General features: G+C 58.2%; 2 protein-coding genes across 4 annotated transcripts in view; both read left to right on the top strand.

Moving 5' to 3' along the window:
* Positions 1-673: 673 nt before the first annotated feature.
* Positions 674-6,179, top strand: Gpr162 (G protein-coupled receptor 162). Of its 3 annotated transcripts, none has more exons than XM_076567960.1 (6): positions 674-958; positions 1,582-1,709; positions 2,486-3,773; positions 4,288-4,477; positions 5,002-5,159; positions 5,418-6,179. In XM_076567960.1, the coding sequence occupies exons 3-6, from the start codon at positions 2,907-2,909 to the stop codon at positions 5,967-5,969; spliced, it is 1,767 nt and encodes a 588-aa protein (XP_076424075.1). In that variant the 5' UTR covers positions 674-958; positions 1,582-1,709; positions 2,486-2,906; the 3' UTR covers positions 5,970-6,179. The 3 variants fall into 3 exon arrangements, with proteins under 3 accessions (XP_076424075.1, XP_042130037.1, XP_006992130.1); XM_042274103.2 differs by having other exon boundaries at positions 1,570-1,709; XM_006992068.4 differs by lacking the exon at positions 1,582-1,709.
* A 561-nt stretch (positions 6,180-6,740) lies between these two features.
* Positions 6,741-11,052, top strand: part of P3h3 (prolyl 3-hydroxylase 3) — a 17,084-nt gene continuing 12,772 nt past the window's right edge. Inside the window, exons 1-5 of the mRNA XM_076567959.1 lie at positions 6,741-7,412; positions 8,320-8,472; positions 9,166-9,367; positions 10,181-10,312; positions 10,700-10,836. Of these exons, the coding sequence (XP_076424074.1) occupies positions 6,918-7,412; positions 8,320-8,472; positions 9,166-9,367; positions 10,181-10,312; positions 10,700-10,836 (1,119 nt within the window). The 5' untranslated portion in view covers positions 6,741-6,917. The remainder of the gene's footprint in view (positions 7,413-8,319; positions 8,473-9,165; positions 9,368-10,180; positions 10,313-10,699; positions 10,837-11,052) is intronic.

Here is an 11,052-nt window from a genome sequence, read left to right as displayed (position 1 = left end):
GTACTTCTCTGGGGACCCAGGAGTCTTTGGGGCTTTAGCTGCTAGGCCTGGCCCAGGAAGAAGATGAAATCGCCCAGAGAAGAAAAAATTCCCTAGAGGTTGATTTCCCACCTTCTCATCCCAAAAGCACGGGTGTGTGACTCTGTAGTTAGCCTAGAGATTATGGGGTTATGTGTGCCTTCCTGCCGTCTGTGTATGGGAGAGGAAAGGGACTATGAGGAACTGTAATGTGTGTGGCGATTGTGTGTCCCCCCCACCGTAAGTGTGCGCTTGTGTTCTGGGAGGAGAAAGAGGTGTACACAGGTGTGCCAAGAGCCCACATCCTTTTTGATCCGTGCACCCACCTCCAACTTCACCAGCGGTCTCAGCCCGCATCACAAGCACCCTCAGCTTCCAGCAGGCCTTCGGGTGCCCCTCTGAGCTCTACCCAAGAAGAGCCCTCCCAAGATGCACACAGTGACACACGGGGACAGGCTTCCTCCTCCCCTGACAGCTAGCTCCTCAGTCCCTAACAACACCAGCTGCCTCTTCGGGCTCATTCGTGTTGAAAAAACGGGACGGGGTGGGGGCAGGACACCAAGCGCTTCACCAATGAAGCCCGCTCCCCGCCGTCCTCCTCGCCCCCTCCTTCTCCGCTCCTTCCTTGCCCCTCCCCCGCTAAGTCCCCGCGGTCCAGTTTCCCCGCCCCACCCTCGCCACCCCCGACCCCAAGACCGGCCAGCGGCTCCCTAACCCCGGGCTCGCAGGCGGATGACCCCGGGAGGCGGGAGCCTCGAGGGGCCGCAGACCAGCGCGCCGCGGGCTGAGCTGGGGAGGCCCGGCTGCGGAGGGGGAGGAGGCCTGGAGGGAGGGAGCGAACGAAGGAGGAGGGCTGGCGAGCTGGAGCCGGCAGGCGGCGGGAGCCCGGGCGAGCCTCGTCGGGAGTGCGTCTCCCCGGCAGAGCGGAGCGCGGCCGGAGGTAAGAGGACCCCTGCCCGGTCCCCCGCGTGTCTCGGCTCCCCCCCCACCCCGCCCAGCCAGCTGCCTCCGCTCCCCTCTTCCCCGCCCCCTCCTCCCCAGCCACCTGCTGTTTCTGCCCCGGAGAGCACCCTAGGTGACAGGAGGGAGGAGCCACCTGACCTTACCCGATCAAGGCGAAGGGCGAGGGACCCCTGTCGGCCAGGAAGCCCCCACTAGTCCTCCTCCCTTCCCTTCTCCCCCTCTGTCCTTCATCTCCTTCTCACTGTCCTTCACGTCTTTCTTCTTCCCTCCCTTTCTGACTCTCCCTCTCTCTTTCTTTCGGAGCCGCCAACTGGGTCTGGGGGTGGAGGTGGGGGTGAGGGTGGGTGGGAAGGGGTCCAAAGGCTGTAGGGGAGGGCAGTGGGGGGCATTCGGACCAATTCCCTACACCTCCCCCTGGCTGTCCATTGCCATGGCAACTAGGATGTACTGGGCTAGGGGGGGAGACGAAGGTGGGGGCTGGACTGGGACCTCTTGGGGGGAGCTAGAGCCTCAGGTTCTTCCTCAGGAAACGGACGGTGGCCCGAAGCCATTATGCCGGTCCTTACAGCCTCTGACGTGATTTCCTAGTGTACTCCCCAGGTCTCGATGAACGGTGTCGCTAAGATCAGGACCCTCCTCCTCCTCCTCCCCATCAGGGGGAAACTGAGGCTCTGGGCCAGAGGAGGAGACCCGAGGTCTACCTAGTGATGACAGCCAGCCTATGGAAGGTCCAGCTTTTCTTCTCAGCCCCTCTGTCCCCTGCTCCCTACATCCATAATCCTCCTGCTCACTCCCCTCCCTCCAATATCCATCTCCTCGCCAAGGGTTTCTGAACCTTCCCTTCTATTTTCAGATACTACCACTTCCCCTCTTTCTCTTCTGCTCAAACTCTCCTCCTTCTCCCTGGTTCCCCCTCTTTCCATTTCTGGATGCTTCTGATGTCAGTGGCTTCCCCGCCCTCAGGTTCCCTAGCTACCCCCCACTTCAGTCCCAGCCTCCTTCCTTCCATCTTCCTTGGGTAGCTGAAGGGGCGGGCGGGCGAAAATCCAGGCTTAGTTAAGCCGGGCCGAGACAAAGACCGCAAGGTCTAGGAAAATGGCATGTCAGGGAAGGAAGGGCGCCTGCTTCATTTAATGTGAGCCCCCAGGAAAGAACACATCACATGTCTCCCATTAGGAACTGAAGAAAGATCTGGGGATGCAGAGACCAGGGCTGGGTAGTTCTGAGCACAGGCTATTGCAAGAAGGAACTTTGTAATTCCAAAGCAGGGAGAAAGGGCTAAAAAAGATGGAGACATGGAGACTTTTCCCATGTAGTCCGCAAGTAGAGGAGGTCTTCTTCGTGTGGGTAAGTAGGCATCTGATTTACGGCAGGAGAATGCCCTGAATGACCCCAGGGACTCCCAACAATCAGTCATTTCTCTAGTTCCTAGAGAAAGGGTACACGTGAGCTAGAGGACAGCACAGGCCTAATTTTTGCCCCTCCATCTCCTCTTCCCTCACAGCTTATCTAGGTGACTGAGCTCCGCCCCTTCGCACTGACTGGTCAAGACTCACTGGAGACAGAGGCCTGGAAGTCCCAGCATGGCAATCAGAGGTCTCCAGCCAGCTTCATAGATGGCAAAGCAGCAAGCTTGCCTCCCCCATCAATTACGGGGATAACTAAGAAAAAGCCCCACCCAACATGGAGGCTGAGGACCACCACCTCTACTGATTCTCGGCCTTCTCCCCTGCCCTGCCCTGCCCACGGGGCTTAGCTGAGTCAGTCATGCAATGCTGAACAGTAAGGGAGACGTGGGGTCAGCTTGCCTGGCTGCAGGGCAAGGACTGTGGGCAGCATGGGGGTGTGTGTGAGCGGGGCTCCAGGGTGAGACCTAGCCCCCGCCCCCGGGAGTTCCAGGGGGTGGGGGTGGGGCCGAGGATAGGATGGCTCGGGGTGGGCTGGGGGCAGAAGAGGCCTCCCTCCGGTCAAACGCCTTGTCCTGGCTGGCCTGTGGGCTCCTGGCCCTGCTGGCCAACGCCTGGATCATCCTTAGCATTTCAGCCAAACAGCAGAAGCACAAGCCCCTGGAGCTGCTGCTCTGCTTCCTGGCGGGCACACACATACTCATGGCGGCTGTGCCCCTCACCACCTTTGCTGTGGTGCAGCTCCGGCGCCAGGCTTCCTCCGACTACGACTGGAACGAGAGCATCTGCAAGGTCTTTGTGTCCACCTACTACACGCTGGCCCTGGCCACCTGCTTCACCGTCGCCTCGCTCTCCTACCACCGCATGTGGATGGTGCGCTGGCCTGTCAACTACCGCCTCAGCAACGCCAAGAAGCAGGCGCTGCATGCCGTCATGGGCATCTGGATGGTCAGCTTCATCCTTTCCACGCTGCCCTCCATAGGCTGGCATAACAACGGGGAGCGCTACTATGCCCGAGGCTGCCAGTTCATAGTCTCCAAGATCGGCCTCGGCTTTGGCGTCTGCTTCAGCCTCTTGCTTCTTGGGGGCATTGTCATGGGGTTGGTCTGCGTGGCCATCACTTTCTATCAGACACTGTGGGCCCGGCCCCGGAGGGCTCGGCAGGCCCGCAAAGCTGGGGCCAGTGTGGGAGCCAAAGTGGGGGGGCTGGGGGGCTTGGGTACACGACCAGCTTTCGAGGTGCCGGCCATTGTGGTGGAGGACACTCGAGGGAAGCGGCGGTCCTCGCTGGATGGCTCCGAATCTGCCAAGACATCTTTGCAGGTCACCAACTTGGTCAGCGCTATCGTCTTTCTCTATGACTCCCTCACAGGGGTGCCCATCCTGGTGAGACTGAGGTCCCTCCAACTCTGTCAGCCCCGCAGAAGCTCCACTGTGTCTTCTCACTGTCCTTTCCTCCCGACATTCGTGTTTCCCTGTCTCTATCATCCATCCTCGAGCTCCCGCTACTCAGCCTCCCGGCTCCATCAGCCACTCTTCATTTCTATTCTCCAGCTCCATCTTCCATCCTGCCCCTCCGTTCACGTTCAGCCTGACCCTCAGCTGCCCCTTTGGCGCGTGCAGTCTCTGAGCACTCCTACCACGCTAGCCAGGCCCCATTCCCGGGTTTCCCCTAGTCTAACTTTCTTGCAATGTCGATCTCTCCCCTCCCTCTCTTTCTGTCTCTGTCTCTCCCCAACTCCGGGCTTCTGTCTACAGCATTTCCTGACTTTCCTCATTCAATCCCTTCTTACTCACCCCGCCTCCCTTCCTAATCTCTGGCATCAGGAGTGGGTTCCAGGCTTGGGTGGGGCCCTGGGCCCCCCGCGCCTGACCAGTCATTCCCTCTCCCCGCCCCCAGGTGGTGAGCTTCTTCTCCTTGAAGTCAGACTCCGCTCCGCCATGGATGGTGCTGGCCGTGCTGTGGTGCTCCATGGCGCAGACCCTGCTCCTGCCCTCCTTCATCTGGTCCTGCGAGCGCTACCGTGCAGATGTGCGCACAGTGTGGGAGCAGTGCGTGGCTATCATGTCCGAGGACGACGGCGACGACGGTCAGAGGAGGGACGGGGACTTGGGTTTCCTGGACAGCTACCGCTAGTGTCTGTCCTTTCCACCGCCCTTCTCCTTGAGGAGATGTGCTGCCCTGGGGTGCCCCCTGCTGGACTGAGCTGGAGCCAACTCCGGGCTCTGCACAGCCTGGTCGTGCACTCAGCCATCCCAGCCCGGCGGCTTCCTTCCGCACTGAGGCCCCTGCTCCTGCCTAGCGGCCTGCACCGCCCAGCTTGGTCTATGCCAAGCAGAGCTCCAGAGAAAGGGTCCTCAGTCCTAATGCAAAGAAGGTCTGACATTAAAGGGAAGCTAAGCTTCCTGAAAGAGGTGCCCTGCTCTTGGGACAATTGGAAAAGAACAAGTCTGTGTGAAGGACCAGGGACTCAGTGACTGTACCAAAGCTAGCCATTCCCTCCTGGACTTACAGGCTAATGGGAACCAAAGGTTCCTCCTGGACCTTGGGAAGGGGGTGGAGAGAGGGTGGGTGGTCTCTGCCTGTAACCACTCTGCTGCTTCTCTCTCCTAGATGGAGCCTGTGACGACTACACTGACGGCCGAGTGTGCAAGATTCGTTTTGATGCTAATGGGGCCACAGGGTCAGGGGGTCGGGACCCCACCCAGGTCAAACTGCTGCCTGGCCGGCACATGCTATTTCCGCCTCTTGAGAGAGTACACTATTTACAGGTATGGGGAGAAGGGTCCCCCTCTCTTCTGGCCCCCTGGCTCTGGACTGCAGGGCACCCGAGGGGGCAAATGAAGGAAAGATGAGGGAAAGAATGGCCCCCTCAGGCCTCTCAGAACCAGGGTTACCTACTAGAGTAAATGCTTTGAAGAAACGGAAGAGAATGACGCCGTTTGCAGAGACCAGACCCCACTCGGCTTTCTGCCGCCTCTGCCTTAGTCTCTGCAGTACCTCCAGGTCTCACCCGCTCCTCTTCCCAGGTCCCCCTGTCCCGCCGATTGTCCCACGATGAGACCAACATCTTCTCCACTCCTCGGGCACCAGGCTCCTTCCTGCACAAATGGTCATCTTCCGATGACATCCGGATCCTCCCAGCCCAGAGCCGAGCCCTTGGGGGCCCTCCCGAATACCTGGGACAGAGACACAGGCTGGAGGATGAGGAGGGTGAGGAAGAGGCCGAAGGCGGGGGCTTAGCCAGCCTTCGCCAGTTCCTAGAAAGTGGGGTTCTGGGGTCAGGTGGGGGACCCCCACGAGGTCCTGGCTTCTTCCGGGAGGAGATCACCACCTTCATCGATGAGACACCTCTGCCTTCTCCAACGGCCTCACCGGGACCCTCTCCTCGTAGGCCCAGGCCACTGGGTTTTTCGCCTCGACGCCTCTCCCTTGGGTCTCCTGATAGCAGAGCTGTTGGACTTCCTTTGGGGCTAAGTGCAGGGAGACGCTGTTCTCTGACCGGGAGCGAGGGGAATTCAAGGGCTTGGGGAAGACCCTGGGGCCCAGGCAACCCCATCTTCCCCCAGCTGACCCTGTGAGGCCACATGGGCCTGCTTAACTCAGAGGAGGGGGCGCGGGTGAGGACTCCTCATTCCGGCCCTGAGCCTATGGCAGCTGCCTCCAGGGAGATGGGCGCTAGATCTGGATTCTAGAGCCCCGGCTCTCTCCCATCCAAGTGACCAGACACCCTACTCACCCATCTTTACCCCTAGCAAAACATATTAAAGGTTGAAGTATTGCCATCGAAACCCTGGTCTCCAGCGTCTGCGGTGGCGGCGAAGGGTATGGTCGGTGGCTTGGGGGAAGGAGAGGGCCTCAGAGGGGACAAGATGGAGAAAGGGCAGGGAAAGAGGTACCGGAAGAACCCGTCCAACATGCAGACAGGCTTGGGGCATATGATGCTGGGGTGGGGCACTGGACACCTGAGTGTGTTAGTTTGAAATGGGAAGGATATTTGTTCAAATAAGTGTAACTGTTCAGTCATCAACTCCACTGAGTGCTCCCGCGTGCTCACTTTCTGGGTGAAAAGTTTTGGGGTCAGAATCGGAGTCCCAAGCCCGGAGGCGCCCTCTGCCACGCTGCTTTCCAAAGATCATTCTCCAGCCCGGTGGGTTGGCAGGAGCGTGGGTAGATAAACGCGTGAGGGGCGTCCACAGTCCTTTTCCAGGACCCCAGGATAGACGGGAACGAAATTACCGCCACACCACAGGCGTCCCAGATCCCCCCCTCTCACCCTCCTTTCTCCATTTCCCTTTCTAACCCACACTAGCCCCACGTATCCTCGGGATTCTCGCTCGGTCCCAGTTTGGTTTTCCCTGCGGCAGGTCTAAGCCCAGCAGGCTTCTTTGGCTTCACTTACTCATCTTTTCCTCTCCTTCTCCTCTCCATCTTTCTTTCCTTCTCCTCCCCTTGCCCCCCCCCCCTTCCTCTTCCTCCCTCCCGGCTCCGCATTTCCCTTCGGAAGTGGGCCTGGTGCTTTGGGCACCATGCTGCGGCTCCTGAGGTTGCTGCTGCTGCTGCTGCTGCTGCCTCCCCCGGGCTCCCCCGAGCCTTCCGAGCCCCCGGGCCTGGTCTCGTTATGGCCGGGGGCGCCTCCCCAGGCTCCCGACTTGCTCTACGCGGACGGGCTGCGAGCCTACTCCGCCGGGGCTTGGGCGTCCGCGGTGGCGCTGCTGCGAGAGGCGCTGCGGAGCCGGACGGCGCTGGGCCGCGCGCGGCTGGACTGCGGGGCGAGCTGTGCCGCCGAGTCCGACGCCGCGCTCCCCGCCCAGCTCGTCGGCGACCCGCAGCCTGCCTCGGGGCCCGGGGCCTGGGAGCCGCTGCTCCTGCGCGCCACGCTCCGCCGCGCCGAGTGCCTGACCCAGTGCGCGGCACGCAGGCTGGGCCCGGGGGGTACGGCGAGACTCCGAGTGGGGAGCGCGCTGCGGGATGCCTTCCGCCGACGGGAGCCTTACAACTACCTGCAGAGGGCCTACTACCAGGTGCCGGAGCCAGCGAGGGTGCTACCCCAAGACGGGTGGCTGTCTTGCTTGGAGCTAACCAGGAGAGGGCAGGATGCTCAGCGCCCGGACTCAGGGCTGGAGTCCTGGGGGCGCGGATAACGGGATAACATTTGAGTGGGTACCATCAAAAGGGCGGCCAGGACTTGTGATGGTCGCGGAGGGAGGGCCAAAAGAGAGTAGGGCGTGAAGCTGCAATGAAGAGGAGTGGGAGTAGATCGAACATGGAGGGAGGGCTCCGCAGTTTTATTTTAGCGGGTCTCGGTGAGTGAACGCAGCCTCTTCCTAGGTATGAAAAACAGAGGGTGAGGGGCCCAAACCAGCCCCAGGACAGGAAGTGTGTGTGTACGTTATGTTCAGGAGTGGGAGTTGGAGTGTGAGTCTTCTCTTGGGGCAGGACCGAGCTTCGGAAAGGCTGAATGAGGGAGGCTAGGTTTGGAGGAGGAAGCGCCACTGAGGCTGAAATCTGGCTCTGTGGCAGGAGACTGCTAATGGTAGCTAATGCCTACGTGGCTGGAGGAGGGCGGGCCTCTAGTTACACACACCTCAGCTCAGGGTCCTAGAGGCCTGCAGATTCTAGTCACTCAAGGTCTTGCCTGCTGCCCCATCTAGTTCAGCCATTCACTTCATTGTCTCCCAAACTGAGACCCTGAGGTCCTCTGCCCATGGCCCACCCACTCCAAAGCTTTCAAACCTCCTTTCTTTCTGTACCAGAGTCCTGGGAACCCCAACATTCTGGCTTCCAAGGGATTTGGTGCTTTCTAGTTGGGACAGTTCTGCTAGGCTGGGCTTCCATAAGGCTCTGGAGGAGGCTGGTGAAGGGACATTGGTCTGAACCCCGTCCCCCTACACCTCCGGGCTCTGACATCTCATCCCTTTGGCTCCTCAGCTGAAGAAGCTGGGCCTGGCAGCCTCTGCAGCACACACCTTCTTTGTGGCAAACCCAACCCACTTGCAGATGCGGGAAGACATGGCTAAGTACAGAAGAATGTCTGGGATCCGACCCCAGAGCTTCCAGGATCTGGAGACGCCCCTGTACTGGGTGAGCCTCTCAGGACTGGCTGGCTGCTGCCATCTCCAGCCCTGTGCAGCTTGAGCATCAGGAGGTCTGGGTACTGTTGCTCAGTGGCTGTCTCGCCCTGGGTGTCAGCTTCCTCTGTGGCCACTAAAGTGTGTGCTGTTCTAATGTTCTGAGGACACATCGTTCTTCCTCAGGTCCATGCAGCAGGACAGGCATTTCATGCTCCAAATAAGCCCATTCCTTTTCCATCTCCCTTTCTCTCTCCCTTTCTCTCTCTCTCTCTCTCTCTCTCTCTCTCTCTCTCTCTCTCTCTCTCGGTTTTGTTTTTTTTATTTTTATTTTTTTTTGAGACAGAGTTTCTGTGTTACCTTGGCTGTGCTGGAACTTGTTCTGTAGACCAGACTGGCCTCAAACTCACATTCGAACTCACAGAGATCCGCCTGCCTCTGCCTCCAGAGGGCTGAGATTAAAGGCCTGTGCTACCACTTTTGCCTGGCCTATCTTTCTTTTTGAAACAGGGTCTCACTGTGTAGCCCTTGGCTGTCCTGGAACTCACTATTGTCTACCAGGCTGGCCTCAAAGTCAATGAGATCCAATTGTCTCTGCCTCCTTGGGCTAGGATTAAAAGCATATGCCACCATGCCCTTTGACCTCCCAATCTTGTTTGACACCCCACACACACACCGACCTTGACCTTGCTCCCTTTCCCCACAGGCAGCCTATGACACTGGCCTGGAGCTACTGGGGCAGCAGGAGGCAGCCCTGGCACTGCCCAAGCTAGAGGAGGCCCTCCAAGGGAGCCTGGCCCATATGGAGAGCTGCCGAGCCGGCTGTGAGGGGCCTGAGGAACAACAGGGGGCTGGAGAGGAGGAGGAGGAGGAAGGGAGCCAGGGGGGCCTGTATGAAGCCATTGCAGGTGAGTGTAGTTGGTTGTTTTTACTCTTTTGCTCTTTAGCTCTTTTGGGGGCCCGCCACCCCGCTCCCAAGTAAATCACACATGGAGGCTTATTATTTCTTATGAATGCCTGGCCTTAGCTTGGCTTGTTTCTAGCCAGCTTTTCTTAACTTAAATCATCCTGTCTACCTTTTACCTCTGGGCTTTTACCTCTCTTATTTCTGTATATTTTTTGTTTGTTTGCTTGTTTGTTTTTCGAGACAGGGTTTCTCTGTGTAGCTTTGGTATCTGTCCTGGCTCTTGCTCTGCAGACCAGGCTGGCCTTGAACTCACAGAGATCTGCCTGGCTCTACCTCCCGAGTGCTGGGATTAAAGACTTGCACCACCACCACCCGGCTTATTTCTATATCTTTTCTTTCCTTCTTACTCCATGGTTTGCTGTGTAACTGGGTGGCTGACCCCTGGAGTCCTCCTCCTTCTCTTGCTCCTAAATCTCTTGCTTCCTCATCCCTCCTTTTCTCCTGTTTATTCTCCCTGCCTGGCAGCCCCTCCTGTCCTTTCTCCTGCCTTGCTATTGGCCATTCAGCTCTTTATTAGACCAATCAAGTGTTTTAGGCAGGCAAAGGAACACAGCTTCACAGAGTTAAACAAATGCAACATAAAAGAATGCAACACATCTTTGCATCATTAAACAAATGTTCCCCAGCAGAAACAAATGTAGCACATCTAAAATAATATTCCACGACAGATGAGGGGCTGGACTGTGTGCTGTGGGAGAGCACGGATGCCGGGGAGGACCATGCACAACCCACGGCTCGTTTGCCTTCTCTGCAGGACACTGGATCCGGGTTCTGCTGTGCCGGCAGCACTGTGTGGCAGATGCAGCCACCCGTCCTGGTCGCAGCTTCCCTGTCCCTGACTTCCTTCCCAGCCAGCTGAGGGGACTGCATGAGGCCTATGCTCAGGGTCAGCTTGGGAAGGGTGGACCCTGGAGGGAAGATGTGTCTCTGCTGCCATTCTGAAGCCCGTCTGTCCCTCCTTTTCCCCACCTGACTCTGCACTGATAGTTCCACTGTCAGGGCCCCTGGGGACCAACGCTTCAGGATGGGGTCCTTTGACACCACTGTGCAAAGCTCAGATGGGGCGCTGGGTCCTTCAGCCCTTGTTGCTTCTCACCTGCCTTTATTTCCTTTATTTCCTCCCCTCTTCCTCTTCTTTGAGCTCTGCTGTTGAAAGGTATGTTTAAGGATGCCTTGGGGCTTCTGGGAGCTGGTGGCCTTTCCAGGTGACCGGCAGCTTTCTTTGTTCTGTCCTGATTGTTGCTGTCCCCTCCCCACCTTCCCCCATCTCCAGTGGGGAATGTGTCTAAGGCCATGGAAAATGCCCTGAGTGTCCTGCTCTTCTACCCAGAGGATGAGGCTGCCAAAAAGGCTCTGAATCAGTACCAAACTCAGTTGGGAGAGCCAAGACCCGGCCCGGGACCACGAGAGGTAATCCCTTGCCCACACTCACTGATCTGATCGGTAGGGCCTGGAGCAAGCCAAACACCCAAGAGTGGGCTGGGTTCTCTACTCCATTCTGGCTTCATTGTTTATTTGATTTATTTGTTTATATTGTTTTACTTTATTGTATGTGTGTGCTATAGGTCAGAAGAGAGCATGGGGATGAGTGTGGTGGCCCACACTTTTAATCTCAGCAACTCTTTA

The sequence above is a fragment of the Peromyscus maniculatus genome, chromosome 3, assembly GCF_049852395.1.
Source record: "Peromyscus maniculatus bairdii isolate BWxNUB_F1_BW_parent chromosome 3, HU_Pman_BW_mat_3.1, whole genome shotgun sequence".
Classification (NCBI taxonomy): domain Eukaryota; kingdom Metazoa; phylum Chordata; class Mammalia; order Rodentia; family Cricetidae; genus Peromyscus; species Peromyscus maniculatus.
This window is presented reverse-complemented; position numbering and strand designations above follow the sequence as displayed.

Excerpts from the sequence above, each read along its gene's own strand:
- Gpr162 (XM_006992068.4), top strand. The coding sequence starts at position 2,907 with ATGGCTCGGGGTGGGCTGGGGGCAGAAGAGGCCTCCCTCCGGTCAAAC. Across the intron at positions 3,774-4,287 it reads TCACAGGGGTGCCCATCCTG|GTGGTGAGCTTCTTCTCCTT; the intron begins GTGAGACTGAGG and ends CCCCGCCCCCAG. Across the intron at positions 4,478-5,001 it reads CGAGGACGACGGCGACGACG|ATGGAGCCTGTGACGACTAC; the intron begins GTCAGAGGAGGG and ends TCTCTCTCCTAG.